Source organism: Colossoma macropomum, unplaced genomic scaffold, assembly GCF_904425465.1.
Source record: "Colossoma macropomum unplaced genomic scaffold, Colossoma_macropomum, whole genome shotgun sequence".
Lineage (NCBI taxonomy): Eukaryota > Metazoa > Chordata > Actinopteri > Characiformes > Serrasalmidae > Colossoma > Colossoma macropomum.
In genome coordinates this window covers 21887866-21905590 of record NW_023494789.1, presented here as the reverse complement: position 1 = coordinate 21905590, position 17725 = coordinate 21887866, and the positions used below count along the sequence as shown (strand labels likewise).

General features: G+C 37.8%; 1 protein-coding gene and 1 long non-coding RNA gene across 3 annotated transcripts in view; one reads left to right on the top strand and one right to left on the bottom strand.

Moving 5' to 3' along the window:
* Nucleotides 1-3527: 3527 nt before the first annotated feature.
* LOC118807529 lies at nucleotides 3528-5370 on the bottom strand. The gene is made up of 3 exons (XR_005007230.1): nucleotides 5098-5370; nucleotides 4512-4549; nucleotides 3528-3792 (listed from the first exon to the last, which is right to left on the bottom strand). It is a non-coding gene; the product is annotated as an uncharacterized LOC118807529 (long non-coding RNA).
* Nucleotides 5371-8796: 3426 nt separating this feature from the next.
* The window catches only part of obsl1a (obscurin like cytoskeletal adaptor 1a), a 38634-nt gene continuing 29705 nt past the window's right edge, over nucleotides 8797-17725 (top strand). For both annotated transcript variants that reach the window (XM_036570564.1, XM_036570563.1), the window contains exons 1-5: nucleotides 8797-8909; nucleotides 10384-11605; nucleotides 13293-13562; nucleotides 15842-16102; nucleotides 16519-16824. In XM_036570564.1, the coding sequence (XP_036426457.1) occupies nucleotides 10486-11605; nucleotides 13293-13562; nucleotides 15842-16102; nucleotides 16519-16824 (1957 nt within the window). In that variant the 5' untranslated portion in view covers nucleotides 8797-8909; nucleotides 10384-10485. The remainder of the gene's footprint in view (nucleotides 8910-10383; nucleotides 11606-13292; nucleotides 13563-15841; nucleotides 16103-16518; nucleotides 16825-17725) is intronic.

The window sequence follows — 17725 nt, the reverse complement described above, 5'->3', positions numbered from 1 at the left end:
TTTTGTGTGTCACGAGCTGGCAAGAACTGCTGGGACTCTTCATTAAATAAAAGCCTTTATTATAACTAATATGGGCAAAAAAAATCACCCAACACGTTTGGGCTTGTGTCTTCTTTAGAGTCACAATGTACGCAAGTGCTCTAAACAACCTCAGTTATGCAGTCACATGACTTTGGATGTCCGAGTGTTTCACAAGCTGGGTTCTTAGCTGATAGAGTCTGAATTGCTAACCACAAGCCAATTTACTGCGGTTAAAAACCGAAGATCTTTATTTCACCCAGGAAGAAAGTAGTTATTTATAAATTTAAAAAGTCTCCCTTTGGTTCAGTTTCTGTTCTCTATTCCCTTTACTACATGTATCTGGAATATGATCAATACCATATATTTTAATCATTATTAAGATGTTTTAAATAAAAATGTCTGGCCATAGAGTAGATGAGCGCGGGGCACAAAGCAATGCAGACTTCCTACGCTATTAAAGAAGCTAGCAGCGTGTGCTTCTGGCCACATTTCCTAGCCACGGTTTCCCGCGAACATTCAGAGCGATACGTCAGCGTTTTAAAGAGACATGTGCCAAAGAGTGTTCTCAGTGCATGTAAGTATATTTTTTGTTCAACACAAGGTTTTTTCGGTTACTAAGCTGTTTGTGTAAATTACAAAATCCAATATTACTTCAGTCGCCATCTTGTTTCCCGTGGGGTAAATTGTAACATTGTGCTTCCCATCATTTTCGGTAGAATTGCACATGAACGGTAGGTGCTAGAAATAATGTTCAGGTGTTGCTTTGTAGCAGAGATGTATATGTTGCTTGTATAAAAACATGATTATTGCAACTTAGATATTTTTAAAGTTATTCAACAAAAACCAAAACGTGTTAGGTTGTGCCTGCTCTCCTCTACTCCTAATTACCTTTCATGATCGCATACATACCCAGCCATTACCATGTCTTGGGATGTCTTAAGACATGTCTAAAGACACATTATGAAGACGTCTTAGGACATCTTAAGGCATGTCTAAAGAAATGAAGACGTCTTTAAGACGTGTATAGACACGGATCTTAAGATGTCTTGGCAATAATAACATCCCAAGATGTCTCAAGATGTAGGATGCATAATACGTATTTTTAAATTTTACTTTTAAATATTTTTAAAGGAATTTTAAAACGCAACATTATTTATAGCAAAAATTCTAGTGATTAATTTTTTTTCATTATTTAATTTGTTTGTTCTATGTAGGATGCATAATGGTATCACTTATTTTAATATATATATAGTATATTATTTTATAAACATACAAACATTACATACATTAGTACATACTACATTTATACATTTCAGAACAAATTTAACAACAAAAGTAATAATAATAATAATAAGCACATGGTTCCCAGTCTGTAACTTTCTCTACAATAAGCCATTTTATATGAAACCACTAAATGACTTTGTTTACATCGCAAGGACAGAATCAAGTGTACAAAAAAAAGTGGAATTCGCCTTTAAATGTTTCTGTTGCATTAGAAAAGCTTATGGAATCAGTGAAAATTAATTTGTGAGTTCAGACCATGCCTTCAACATGATGGTAGTATGAGGGAAGACTGCAAAATTTAAAAATCTAATTCATACATACATCATCTAAACCACTTATCCTTCTGGGTCGCGGTGGGGTGCTGGAGCCTATCCCAGCTGTCATTGGGCGGAAGGCAGGATACACCCTGGACAGGTCGCCAGTCTATCGCAGGGCAGACAGACAGACATACACATTCACTCACACACACATTCACACCTAGGGGCAATTTACCATGTCCAATTGGCCTGACTGCATGTTTTTGGACTGTGGGAGGAAACCCACGCAGACACGGGGAGAACATGCAAACTCCACACAGAAATGACCCTGGTCGCCCGACTGGGAATCGAACCCAGGCCATTCTCGCTGTGAGGCAACAGCGCTACCCACTGCGCCACCGTGCCGCCCTCCTTTTTATAGTAATTAACCTTAATGTTTTTAAAATGTGTTAAAAATACATTTTTTTACAATTAATATTTTACAGTTGCTTCATTTTTTAATGAAGGTATCATTTTATCAACTTTTAAAATAATAATAAGAAGGAGAACAAAGAACAATAATAAGTATGCATAAATTACAGTAATGTAATTTAAAGGGGTATGGAAAAATCACTATTTTACAGTTTTGTATTTCCTTGTTAATCTGTTAAAAATTCAGAACACTTCTTCATTCAAATAATTTACTCTGCAATCCAAAGCATAGCCCATGAAAAAGCACCCACATAGCTTTCAAAAAATATAGATTACAGTTATTGTTTATTGTTTTTACTACTGTGTATATGCATAGTACAATAGCGTCATCACACTTGATATGTTCTACAGACGGAGAAAAACATGTTAACTGACTTTGTGTAGAAATTTGAAATATACTGCAATAAAAACACAGTTCCGACCAATGAATCTGATTTAAGGTCTGCTGTTACTCCGTATATAAGTTATTAGCAATATAGTACTACGAACAATTCTAAATGATGGGAAACAATTTTAAGACAAATTCATATGGACTAAAAAAAAAAAAACTGACCAACAGAGTAATACAGAGGTCTGAACCCCAGCAGCACTCATAACATACCTGAGCCAGATAATGATCAGCTGTCAAACAATTAATACCAGACTCAGATGTGCTAGGAGCTGGAATAGAGCCAAGCTGTGGACATTTTATGTGGACATACATGGACACAGGAAACAGGACACAGATAACTCGATGTGCATATGTCCAAGCCATAATGCCTGAACACTAACATATCACACTGCTAATGCTGTTACCGATATCTCCTTTTAGAGTTAAATCCATGATGAGTGAGAGAACTGTCAGATTCACAGCCCATCGCTTCTTCCTCTGTTTTTCTCAGTGTTGGTCTTCTTTGTCAGAGATATGAGGAAAATGCATCTGTTAAAAAATAAATTTTAAGACAATAAATTTGAAATTACTTTTGGATCTGCATACACAAGCAGGCTGAATTTAAAGGGGACCTGTTATGCTAATTTCCAATGTTCATAAATTTATTTTTGGGGTCTACTATAATACATTTACATGCTTCAGTGTTCCAGAAACACATTATTTTTCTCATACTGTAATTGTTTACTCACCCTCTGTCTGAAATGCTCTGTTAGAGCTCCTGTGTCTTTAAGCCCCTCCTTCCTGATGAGCCCAGTACACTCAGATTAGTTAGCTCGCTCACTTGGCTCTGACTGATCAAGCGCCAGAGCGGTTCCGCCAATACACGGCCTCCGGTAGATGCGTTGCGTTGTGTGAGGTCATGCCAAGCTCGCTGGTAGGTGAGCAATAAGGACTGTGTTATGGGATTACATCATCTTGTAACAGGCAGCTGAGAAAAGTGGTTTCTGTGGGAAAGAGTTTCTCCCTCTGGCATATACTTTCAGCTTTGTATCTTACACACACAAAAAGCTACATAACACAGTAAATAAAAGGGAAAGGATTATATATTCCCTTTGTAAGTAGAATATAATGTACAGTATACATAATTTTACTCATCTAAAATCATCTCAGGCATTTAGTACACAAAGAAATGTGACAAGGCTTTAAATAATACCTATGCATGAACTCCAGCATGGCACCCAGCTCACACGCATAGCTGATGTTCAGACAATGATGTTCAGTGTAATGAAAGAAGCATCAAGATGAGGCCACTTGGGTAAGAGCACAGTTGAGTGTTGAGAATGATATGGACTGCCACCATACTGGATGAGGCCCAAAGAGAGGATGTTCCTTTGGAAGGATTGAAAACAACAAAGTTGATTAGATAATTCACAATTATATTGTTTTCATCCTCTAACATGCCAAAGTCAACATGCAACAGAAATGATCATTTGCAGCTGAGGCAGGTGTGAGCTTAGTACTGATATCTATATCTGTTAAAAGCTGTGTTAAAAGAGAATTACACGATTTTTAAGCACAATTTCATCATTAAGATGCAAAAAAGTAGTTTGATACAAAATGTTCCATTGTGGAAAAACTTACAGAGTCAGAGTTGTTCATAGTGGCAGTGACAAGAACCAGACGTTTGAAGAGTTCAATGTCTCTAATCTCTCTCACAGAGAACTATTACATGAAATGATTATTAATAAGAGCTAAACTCTATTAGAGTATGTTTACCACATGCTTTATGCTATAAACTGTAGGGCTCTGAGACTTGCAGTATTACACATTAAAGCACTGTGAAGGAGTAAATTCATAAATATTGATACAGTGTTGGTGATATTGCCATATCGATATTTTGAACACAGCTGTAATGGCAAATAACATATTAATAAATTGAATGAACAAAGTGCAGATATTTGAATACTGCAACCCAGCTTTACCTAAACATTCTGCTCTTCTGTATTACAATAAATACTTCATGAAATATATTTGAAATACCCACCAAATCTAAACATCTGTCTGACATTCATATAGTTTTATTTAAAAAATTAAAACTTGAGTCTCACCAGTTGCTCAGCTTCAAATGATTTCTGATGAGAAACACCTAAAACAAAAGAGACACATGAGGTAAATGCATCAAAACAATAACAGCCAGGCATAACAATGAAAAACACAAAACAAACTGGTCATTATATATTACTAATAAATGTAGCCGAATAAAACATAGATTATTAATATAAAGCACAAATAATACATTTTAAAAATACTCTAGAAAGTACAAATCCACCAAGATGTTACTTGAGTAAATGTAACTGAGCAAATAAAAATCATTACCACCCTCTCTGAACTACACAGACTGACGGACTATGTTCAGTTTCATTGTTGTATTGCTCAGTGTGCTAACCTTGCTGCACTGTGATCAATCTTAGATTTATTTCTGAAGCAGCCTTTCATTTGGAGCGGGTGCTAAGCAACATCTGACACAGCCGCGAGGCATAAACAGACAAGCCGCTTAGCCGCTAGCTAGCTAGCTACATACGCTAACCTAACGCTGGTGTCTTCACTCGGCAGATCAACCCAGAAATACAGAAATAAAAGTGTACTCCAGCTGACTGTTAGTGAGGCTGCTCATCTCATTTTGTCACTACTCACCTTTTACAAGCAGATTCTGACCGTTGCAGTCGCCACTCCACTCGACCCAGTCAGCTACTTAGCTAAGTTAACTACGCAGCTGAAAATCCTCCTTTTTTGGGAGCTGAAAGCGTCATCCGGCAGGCGGCGCTGTCTTAATAAGGAATGTAAGAGACTGTCTTATCGAAGTTTAACACTCGCTAAACAAACTCGATAAAACTGCCCGCGTTAGCGACGTGACTGAGTCAGTCACTGTAAACGGTTGTAATGGTCGCGCTTGGCTTTAAAAGGAGGAACGGCGGAGAGCGCTCGCGCTTCTAAACCGAACGTCCAAGCGGCGGAGTCTCGTGCTCTAATTGGTCTGAAACTCCCGCCAGTCCTTTGTTTGTCCTCCCATAGAGCTTTTTTTCTGGTTCGCACCGCCCTGCTCTACTGAATGAACTGTGCGGTTTTGTTTTTGTTTGTTTGTTGTTTTAATCTAGACACAAAATAGAAAACTGCAAACTCTTGAAATACATGAGACAGCTGTACAGCATTATTTTACAAAGCATCACTGGAGGCCATGTCTTCATATATTAAAGTCAAAGTATGAAGTTGGACAAACAAAAATCAAGTTTATTATGTAATTTTACGTGGTGAAACAATATAGGTCTTTATATTACTACTCAAATACATTTGTTTATTATTGTTTGTGTTTTCCAAATATCTGGAGATAATAATTTGGAAAGTTATACACAGTATATATTTTCTGTTGGGCCAAATTAAAAATCCTAATGGTCTAACTTTGGGCAGCCCTGATCTTCTTAAGAAAATAAATAGAAGTGTAGATGTGGAAGAGAGTGAACCAAGTGCTTTTTCTGCATTAAGTTTTGGTGGTATGTAATCTCTGAAGTACACAGGTTAGCTGTTAAGTACACTTACTTTCTAGTAGTTCAAAGTTGTTTTATCTTGGTTCCTAGCTTGTTGTCTCTGGTTACAATTCTACGTTTGAAAATAGATCAATGTTATTTTAATCATAGCATGTTTTCTGCAAATGAGCAAAAGGCTGTGACTGACTGTGATTATCTCCATTGGTAAATGTTACGAATTAAAAGTTATTCTACCATGAACTTCAATGATATAAGGAAATGAGTTTAAACATTTTAAGGTAAGGTAAATGGTTTAAGAATTGATTTTTTCTTTTGCTGTTTTGCTACTATAAACACATTTCTGCAATAATCAAAAAACAAAACATACAGAATCACAAAAGTACATCAAGAAAAACCTTAGTGAATGTTCTTTTAGTAATATCACACAAAAACCATAAGATTATAGCAGGCTGTTTCTTGAGGACATACTTGTTATATTCTCATTATATTTTACATTAGGCAGTGCTGTGGGAATCCTGGTAATCCTTAATTGTAATTTTGTATTGTAAGTTTGGCAGTACCACAGGAATACCACATTCATACCACAGGGCTTTTTGTAATGGACTACTCTTTGGACTCAACTGAACTGTCTTAAGACACAACATCTCTATGTCTTAAGACAAAGTGATGTCTTAAGTCATGCCCCATCTTCAAGACACACAAATTAATTACTTCTTTGTCTTAAGACGTTAACTTTCGTGTCTCAAGACAAAAATCGTGTCTTCACTCATATGTCTTAAGACGTTCTTGAGATGTCTTGGCATAAGAAAATGTCTCAAGACATCTTATAAATACTGTCAAGACATCTTAAGACACAGTGACAGCTGGGTATGTATTTGTGTTCTGCCAAGAGATCTTGCAGACACGTCTTAGTTTAGTTCTACTAATATAAAAAACTTGACATTGTGGGCATCCCAGTCTGTAGAGAACATTGGTAGTTTCACAATTAATGAAATGTTTAACTGTATACTCTTTAACATTAGCCCACTTCTACAAATGTAAAGACCAACAAAGCATTAGCCTGCTTCTAGGGGCTGAGAAAAACAGTTCCACTAAAATGTACAGTAGGCTAATGTAATGGAAAAAATATTTCTACCTAGGTAATCCTGAGGTAACTGTCAAGACATGTTAGCATAGGACACTAAGAAGCAGGCTCTTGACCAGAGTATCCTGCTGAAAAAAAAAAAAAAATCACAGAAGACATTAAAAGATTCTGTTGATGCTTTTTGGTGTCCAGTAGTCACTGATGGCATATTGTGATGATTTCACAGTGTAAAGATTCTAGTGGTGTAACAGGTGTTCTGGGACTGGTTCCAGATGGATTTGATGGTTTCCTAATGGAATCTAAAGGTGTCCAACAGGAAACTTGTGGTCTCTAATGGGAACAGATTAAGCCAATCCCCTTTAAAAAGTAATACCATCAGGTTTCAATCCTAATAGTTCTAATTCTTTTTTTTAGCGGGGTATCCCTATGAGATAGATAACGGCATGTAATGCGACTGATTTGCCAGCAGAGAGCGCCCTAACAAGTCGATATTGAAATGGCCAAGTTGCAAGATGGTATCAAATCTGAAAATATTAATATTTTCCCATAAATGCTTTATCCTATTTAGCATATTACACAGTTATGCTTTAAAATACTTTTATATATATATTTTTTTATGTTTTTCTGTTTCTTTAAAGCTTAAATCCATCAAATCATTCCACATGCCACAAAGAGTTAGAGATCATCTTCTAGAGATTTTCTGGGAGTGGGATTTAAGAATTTGCCCTCACAGCAGTCAACAACTGTGCTTGCTGCATTTTCATTAGGTCATAAATTCTTGTTCACACTTGCAGGCAAGCCTGGTCTGGATCTCGCAGCAATCACAGTAAACTCTTCAGATATTTACCTACAGGGTGTCAACCTGCCAGTTCAGCTTAGTCTTGCCATCTCCACTACAGACAGGAGCTCATGAAACAGGGATGACAAGCAGTCAATGAAAATATCATAAATAATAGTTTGAATTAGCATTTATTCTTGTACATTCCTGTATTTATCTCCTCACTGTTTCTCCACAAGAACAGCTATGCTAATATTGAGTGCTTGCCCATCTTCTGTTGTGCAGACATCTGGCCACTGGTGTAACCAAACTCTTCGTTTCTCTCAAAATAACATCAGCATAACACACATAAGCACCAAATGCTAATGAGGCCTGACAGCACTCTCTCCTGACACCTCTTATCATTATCAGCGCCCCCTTAGCAGCAGGCCTGCCCAATACCCCACAGGGAGATAGCAGACAGATGGTTAGCATGCACATTAGCATGATTACTGCAGTCCTTCTTTCTGTGTCACAACGGAAGGACTCAAATGATCTGTCAGTCTAAATTTAGCTCCTGCAGCCCACTGAATTGAGGCTTGGACCTTATCTTGCCCCCCTGACATGGTCGGGGCTATTTTTAGGAGGGTGAAGGGGCAGCTGTGGAAGCATTTATTGGCCCTTGGCTCATGCTGACACCCAGGGTGCTCCAGGACTGAGTGACGCAGACATTGTGAGGGATACAAACCAAGAGGAGAGTCCAAGTACACAATGAAGCACAGATGAGCTCCAAGCGTGCATTTTCACATACACAAGAGGTTAACACCAGAGCACACTGGTGAAAAGACAGGACACCCCTTCTGATCACAGAGTCATCCTGGGGGAATTGCACTGCTGTTGGACATACTGGATCGACTGCACCTCTTGCACTGTTGAAACTCACCGACAGCTTTTGCTCCTACATCGGCATCAGTGCAAATCTTGTGAACCATAGCAGGAGTCAAAGGTCAACTCGATTGAAGAAAGCAAGCTGACGTTTGGGTCAATATCCTTTTGAAGTCTTGAACAGCAGCATTTTGGCAGGGTCTCAACCTCAAAGACTGGCAAAACTCAATTTTCATAGGTAGGTTTTTGATTTATTTCACTGTGGTTTAACAAGATTAGTTTCATCGGTGTCATACCGGTGTCAATATGGAACTGACTTTAAGCAGCTAAGTCTTTTCTTTTACTAAAACAGAGTACAAGTGGGGCTTCACCATTCCATGTTTGGCTTTTCAGATTTGAGTCTATTACATACTGTACACTAATGTTTGTCAAGAATATAAGAAAAAAAACATAAATTACTTACATTAATCTCATGAAGGGCCAGCTAAGATAATTGAAAAAGACAGTTTTTGTTGCCTATATGTACTTCATTAGGAAATTAGGCAGCAAAAATTATGCAATTATAGAATATATGATAGCTTTCTGTCCCTCTGAATTAGACTTATTAGACTAATTCAGCTGGAATTGAAATTTATAGGGAGATGAAACAATCAGTGCCAAAGCTGATTGGGTGACATGCATCAAGATGAAATAAGTAAATGTTTAAAGCCCATACTCCAGTTATTACTCTGTCTATTACTCATTGGATATTAAGGGTATTAGACAATAAAACACTGATATATTGTTTAGTCATGCTGAAATTGGAGTTACGTCAAGATGAAGTGGCATACTGATGCAAAGTTATGCTTATATCATGATGAGCTGACAGTGTACTGTGAATACTGTTATGAAGCAGGGTTGATCAGTGCAGTTGTATGATGTGTGCATGCTTTGTCTTGTCCACCACATGGCCCACTCATCTCCCCCATCTTTATTTGGACAGCCTATTTTAAATACTTCCTCTTGATATACAGCACCAGCTGTTGAGGCTAAGGAGGAAAAGGGGAGGGATTTCATGCATTCTGGCAAAGACGTCCCTCATCAGGGAAATGTGATGTAAATATTATGTATTGATCATTAAGCCCATATCCTACAATCTTTTTGTATTTTCCGTATTTAGATGGCCACATACAATGTTTATGTAATTTTATGTACCAAATATGCATCAAATAATTAATTTTTTACATGATCATTTTCCAATCAGATTTTATCCTTTAGAATAAAACAGACATTTCTTGTTACTGACTGATAGAAATGTAAATGAGCTTTGCAGATTGGTTACTCTGTGCAGGCTGAAATATTCCTTATAACATTAATAAATAAGAGTAGGTGGGGCAAACTGTCATATACATACATATGTATTTATACAGGTTTTTGTGATGTTATAGAAACAATTCATTTAAAACTGACTGTTTTTGCAGCTTCTATATAATATAATAATAATAAAAATAATAAAATCGTATTTACAGACCACACCAAGCTCTTACTTCAAAAAAAGATTGTTTTCTGTAATAATGGTTAGAGGTTTTTGTAGATTTTTCCATGGTGCCAGCAATTTTTTTTGTGTTTAAATTCATGTCTATCCAGACAAATGTCTTTGTTTTTAAATGATGATATCAGAACAGTTGACACATTATTGTTGCTGATGTAAATTTCTGTTTATTTTCCCACAGTTTGGAATGTAGAAAAGGAAGCTGGGGTTGCTTCCTTTCAATAAAGAAACACATTTTAAAAACCGCATTTTGCAAGTAATTACCCAACTTAGCTAAGTAGCTATGGATGTGTTTGGTGGCGCTCCCCGTGTGCTTGGGTACCCACGTCCAGTTCTGGTGAAAAGCGGCTCAGATGCGGTTCTCAAATGTCAGATTGGTGGAGACCCCCAACCTGACGTGGTATGGGAGAGAAAGAATGAACCTATTGTCCCAGATGGTCGCTACCGCATTGCCCAGGATGGAAAAGTTTATACCCTCTTCATCTCTGGCATAACTCTGGCAGATGCTGGACAGTATATCTGCAGAGCTAAGAACAGCATCGGGGAGACTTACACGGCTGCTACTCTCAAAGTAGAAGAGCAAGCACAAGAGGTTCAGCTGATACAGCCCACTCAAGAACAGGAGGAAGTTAAGGTCATTCCACCTGAACAAGAAATCAAGACTCTTAAACAGCCACAACAACCACAGCCACAATCACAGAAGGAGGAAGATCTGTCTCAGGACAATAAGCCTCGATTCCTCATCAAACCGTTATCTTTGCGAGTGGACAGAGGTGAAGATGCCGCTTTTTCTTGCAAGCTGTGGGGTGACCCCTTGCCTGAGGTTGTGTGGGAGAAGGATGGCAAGCAGCTCAAAGAGATCTATGAGAGCTCACACTTTCACATTGGCCAGCAAGACGGAGGGTGGTTCCAGCTGAAGATCTTCCGGACGCGAGCCCCAGATGGAGGAGTGTACACCTGCAAGGCGGTCAACAGTCTCGGGGAGGCTGTGGCTGGAGCTGTGCTGTTGGTTGAACCCATCCCAGAACAAAGAGGGGAGAGTTATCAGAATGGATATACCAATGGACACTGGTCCCCACACCAGAACAAGGACAAGTACCCAAGAGTGAGACACTCCAAAGAACCTCAGCTAAATGTCGCCAAGGCCAAGAAGTTCACCGTCACAGAGGGTAAACATGCCAAATTTCGTTGCTACGTCACAGGTAAACCCAAACCAGAGATTGTGTGGAAGAAAGACGGAGAGCCCATTGTGCCCGGGCGGCGCCATCTACTGTTTGAGGACAGGGAGGGGTACTACACTTTGAAAGTCCTTTACTGCAAGCAGCAAGACACTGGTCTCTACATCTGTGCGGCATCAAATGCTCTGGGGAACACACTGAGCGCTGTGCATCTCTCTGTAAAAGGTATGATTAAAATACGGTTTAATTTTATTTCTTTTAAATAGTTTGCTTTATAGAGTTTGATGTTGTATAAAGTTTGTTCTACCATAGTTAAAACCTTATCCATCCCAGACTTGTAGGTGGGTCCAGACTGCCATTCCTCCCTCTTATAACTGAAAAACCTCAATCTTTTAACATTGTTTTTCATGTAGTTAGTGAACAACAAGCCTCAGGATGTGAACATACATCACATCATATTATAAGTCTTTTACACTAATTATTAGCATTACGCTGTTAAAAGTTTATTTAATATGTACAACATTCTTACCTTGAACACTTCACATTACTATCAATGTCCCTGTCACCAGAAATATTCACAAGTATAATGCAGCACCATGTGAATGGCTTCTTTATCAACTTAATTAACATTAGGTTTTATATATAAAACCGTTAATAAACTACTTTTTTGAGCAACTACTAATTTTGAGCAGAACGCTAGCCAGTACATGACAAATTTGAACAGATGTACACACATAAAATCGTAATATTTTCCTTAAAACATAAAAAGGTCACTTAAGTGTAGAAAATATGTGTTTCATTAGTGACAATTCTTAATGTTACACACTGATTTTTAGACTTTGGGACACATTTACATCAAAACAATGCTTACCATGTGGCCATGAGGGGCAGGGATGCATTATCACTTTCTGCTCTAAAATGCAGGGGTGTGGCTAAAGTAAGGTTCCGCCTATTAACTAAAACTCTTTGTGAAAATGTGGGACGGCATTTTTTGACAGTTTTTTTTTTATTTAAACTTTATTTTATTTTTAACTCCTGATAAGTCTAAATATTTTAACTTTAAAGGAAATGGAAAATATTAATGAAATTGAAAAAAATATTAAACAATTAAGTATTATTTTTATAAGTTGAAATTTAGAGGTTAGACTTTGGGACAGACACCTCCCAACAGAAAGATCTCTTTAAATTAGGAATTTGTATATATTTAGGTTATTACTATCTCAATTAATGCCTTGTGTTCAAATAGATCATAACAGAAACCTTGTAAATACATAAGGTCTGAATACTTAATTGTTTTTTAAATAGTTTGAGCTAATAATCAGTACAGTGGTCCATATATGGAAATATCTGTGTTCTGAAGATTTCTGTGGTTTACATGATAGTGCTAGGCTTCTGCATGTTCATGAGACATGTTCAGTATGACTGTGAACTTATTCAGGGTCACTGCAAAGCCATATAGCCTCCTGCCTTCATATATCACTATATTTAACCTTCAACTCATATGCCGAGCTATGTGCTCAGTGAATGGTAACCACCACACAATGCTTGTGTCCATGCATACCGATGAGACAGGATCACTAAGAACCTATCAACTGTCCAGAGTGACTCCCCTTCACCATCACTCTGTAAGGGCCGGTGAGCCTGTGGGATTTGCCGGCTAGGTTTCTGATATTCTCTCCTGCTGTCTAAATAATGCAGCGTACTTATTTTTTAACCAGCTGTCCTGTGAGTAAATGTCACTCCTGTACAAGACTTGGCTATGCTGGGAAATGCAGGATATTATGCGCAATCTGCACTACAGATAATGTTTGCAGTCTCTGACAGACACATTCCCTAGTGCGCAGCCTTCACTTTAAAACATACTGATAACCATCAAAGAAGTGCCAGATGAAAGGTTGTTTTTCTTTGGCAGGGCCGCTGGTGCGGTTCAAGCGGGCCCTGCAGGATGTGGAAGTGAGGGAGAGGGATGTTGCTGTTCTGGAGTGTGAGGTTCCGGAAGAATCCATCCCCACAGCATGGTACCTGGAGGATCAGAGGCTTCAGCCAGGGAGCAAATATGGCATGGAGCAGAAGGGCACAAGACGGCTGCTCACTATACGAGACGTGGGAGCAGATGATGATGGAGTTTACCTGTGTGAGATGCCTAATGGAGGAAAGAGCATAGCAGAGCTGGCTGTGAAAGGTGAGTGAAGATTATTTACTTGACAGTGTTGTTCTCGGGGCGGAGCTTGTCGTTTCAGTCAGTATATTGGTGCAAACAAGAAAGTCCGGATGATGTGCAAAGCTACTGAAACTAGATAAAGCCAACAGTAACTACAGTGTCCCCCACAAATATTGGCACCCTGGTAAACTTGAGCAACACAGGCTGTAAAAAACATTCTTTATTGCTTATCCTTTTGATCTTTCATTCAAAATATTATAAAGAATCTAAACTGAAGTACAATTATTGAAAAAAAAAAAACCTAAACCTTATTATGAAATAATAGTTTTCCCAAATCTTTTTGCTCCACAATTGTTGGCACCCATAGACATTCTTATAAGTGAAAATCTAATTAAAGTATATTCCTGTTCATGTTTTATGTTTTAATTTTTACCTGAGTGATTAGGAACACTAATTAAGAAGTTTAAAGCAACTGGAGATGTTGAGAATCTGCCAGGAAGAAGACGTATGTCTACATTGACCCCACACAGAGTGAAAAGGATGGTTTGAGTGGCCAAAGAATCTCCAAGGATAAAGCTGGGAAATTGTAGACATTAGTTAGTTCCTGGGGTCTGAACATCTCCCAGATTACAATTAAACGCCACCTACATAACCACAAGTTGTTTGGGAGAGTAACCAGAAGAAAGCTTCTGCTGTCAAGGACCAACAAACTCAGGCGCCCGCAGTTTCCCAGATGTTATTGGAACTCAGTGGGATCATGTTCTGTAGTCAGATTAGACCAAAAATAGAGCTTTTTGACACAAAGATAGCCATCCGGAAAAGTATCTCATCCCTACTGTGAAGTATGATGGTGGATCTGTGATGCTGTCAGACTGTTTTCTTCCAAAGGCCTCAGGGGTGCCAACAATTGCGGCACACAATTCCCAAGAACAAATCCCAAATAAGAGAACATTGATGAATGTCAAATCTTCCCGAACTGTTGTGAAAACTTTGTGAAAAGATTTAAGAAGAAATTTCTCCTTAGGGCCAGATGGTGAATGAGGCCCAGTGTTCATAAAAAATGTAAGAATTTATTAAATGTTCTTTTAAGAAAGTCCTTATTTCTTGTTTTGGTATGTAGGATTTAGGTTATTTGTTACATAGAGTATCAACATAATGTTACATTGTACAGATTACCAGAAATTATACCGTATTTACCAGCACATGGAAGACAAGGGAAGAAAATCCTCCTTGGTTTATTTTAACAATTGATTATGTGAAATAATTAAAAATAATTTATCTCAACACAAGTATGTAGGTAAGAAAAAAAGCACACAAGTTCAAAGGGTTGTGATTTTTGGGGAATATTTTGATTAGAGGGCTGATACGGTAGGCATCGAAAAGGTTCTTTTTGAGAGCTTTATTTATCTCACCAAGACCTGTCTGTGTGATATATAATTATAGCTCTGTTGAATTAATACATTTTTAACAAAATACAATAGAATAAAACATTTTTAACAATACATTTTACAAAATACTGAAAATCAAATCTTGACCTCAGAACTGAAAATCTTATTGAGCCTGAAAGAAAATGTGTGTCGTTACACCTCTAGCTAACTGTATCGAAGCAACAACTAAAGAATGTATGCAAGAAAGTTTGGACACCTCTGGCCAAATTACATTTAGTGTATTCTCTAAATGAAAATATGTTAATACATCCTCTACAGAGAACACATTTCTGCACATTTTAATCATTGTACTTCAAATAAAGGTTAGATTTTTGTTAATATTTTGAATGAAAGATTAAAAGGATAAGCAATAAAGAACATCTTTTACAGCCTATTTTGCTCATGTTTACCAGGGGTCCTCATCATTGTTTATTTATCGTAACGCTGCTGTCAGAAGAAAACCTCATATTTCCATTTTTGTCATTTTTCAGTTTTTGACATAATTTGAAAATACCTGTTGCCCTTTACATTGTGTGTAAATTTCATGAAGAATAAACTAAAGCAAACAGCCCATAACAATGTGGAAATGTGGTTCCATTGACTTACATGAGAAGTAAAGAAGGTTTTTTCCTTCTCCCATAAAGTTACCATTTTGGAGATACAAGGTTTTCTTCTGACAACAGCAATAAAAAAAATAAAATGTGACTGGTGCATTTTTTATTTTATATGTTTTGTTTTTTTCAAATATGTAAAACTCAGCAAGTAATTAGATATTGTGCACTAAAATTTGCAGCAAAAATGCCATATTTAAGTTTGTTCCCTGTCATTTTTCTGCAAATTTTAGTGCACAAGAAATTGAATTTGGTCTTCCAGGTACAATTGTGAAGAAGCTTCCTCGGAGGCTGGAGGTGCTGGAGGGAGAGAATGCAGCATTCTGTGTGGAGGTCGAGGAGGAGGAGATGGAGGTGTTCTGGTTTAAAGATGGCCTACAGTTGCGGGAGACGCACCAGACCATCATCAAATCCTTTGGGAAAACCCACATCCTGGTCTTTGTCAACTGCTCTTACCAAGACTCCGGCATGGTTACATTTGTGGCAGGCAGATCTAAGACAAGCTCCAAACTGCGAGTCAAAGGCAAGAGATCATGCAAAACACTGATTTTGGAGACACTTTTTTAAAGATATCTACTCAAGGACTACTTTAAAAGATTATAGCGCATTTATAAATTGCTTCTAAGAAGAAACATATGGATTTTTATGCACAGCTGATGGTAGTGGAGTAAGTTTAAAAGAGCAAAAAATTAATTTTAACATCTTGCCCTAATGTTAAATAGAATGATAATTTAATGATTTAGATGTGTTGTAGGAAAAATGAAATTTGTTACATAAGTAATAAGGGTTTACCAGCGGGGAAGACTATGGTTAGTATTGCAGATTCGGTCTCTGTTTCAGATCTGTTACACCCCTACCTTTAACACAGACAGTAACATTTCTTTTCATTAGTTTTCCGCAGTCAGTCATGGTGTCGGATCTGCTTATCTTTCTTTTCAGCAATTAGACACTGTCCTCCCATCTGTCCCGTGGGAGTCCAAATGAACACAGAGTGCCCGAATGGTGTCGTTCTGTCCTGGTCGCCCTCTCCTAACCTGCAGAATTCCACTAAGTCTGTATATGTGGTGGAGTTCCAGGAGGTGGGCTCCCAGGAGTGGCAGCGCTGTGTGACCACAGAGACGGGCACCTCAGCGGAGATTCTGGGAGACATTGTGCCATATGAGGGTGACTACCGCTTCCGTATCTGCTGTATAAATAAGTATGGCAGGAGCGGCCATGTGGAGTTCCCCAAAGTGGTGCATTTGGGTAAGAAAGCGATGAGTCTCTGGGCCTACATACACCTTAAGTTAATATGCGTCTTAGGTGATCAGATCATGTGCGGACTTCACTTGAATGCATTAAAAAAAACAGGTGTAAACATTGCATTCGATTGGATCACTCAAACCAAGTCTGAGTTGGTCAGAGAAAGATCTTGACTGTATTTAACACAATTAGTTTTTGTTATATGTATACAATTATGTAATGTGTCTGCCGGGCAGACATGTAAGAGAATAAATAATGAAATGAAAGATGGAGGATATGTGAGGCATAGTTAGCTTCAAATCAAGAGCCTTTACATGCTACAAAGCTAATGAAAGCCTCTAAGCTAAGAGACAAAAGGAAAATGAAACGATGTATTTTGGCATGTGCTTCCAAAAGCAAACTGAAATTGAATCTTATCTGCAGGCCGGTTGATTATGGATAGATTAATGATCTAAAACAATTAAGTGTGACAAATATTAAAAAAAAAAATAGGAAATCAGAAGGGCAAAATAGTTTTTCACAGCACTGTAATTAAAAATTCAATTGCCTTAAAAAGGCCTACTATATGAATGCATGTCTACTTTAAGAAAAGTCTGTAGAACAGTTCTAGGCTACTTAAAGACTGAGGACGATGAGTTTTTCAAATGTATATTTTTAAATGAAACATAAGGACAGATTGAAAATGTGCTTGCATGATTATGAAAACTGACTGTAGGAGGCATTGCAAAAGCCTATGTTCTCTGTCAAAGTAGTTTAATACACAGAGCAGTGGATTTCACAATGACTGCTTTAGTAATTATTTACATTTCCATCAAATTATAGTATCAGAGCTTAGCTCAGGTTCTTATTCACATAAAACAAAGCTGCAGGAGCTGAAGGTCTGAGGACTAAACATTTCTGTATG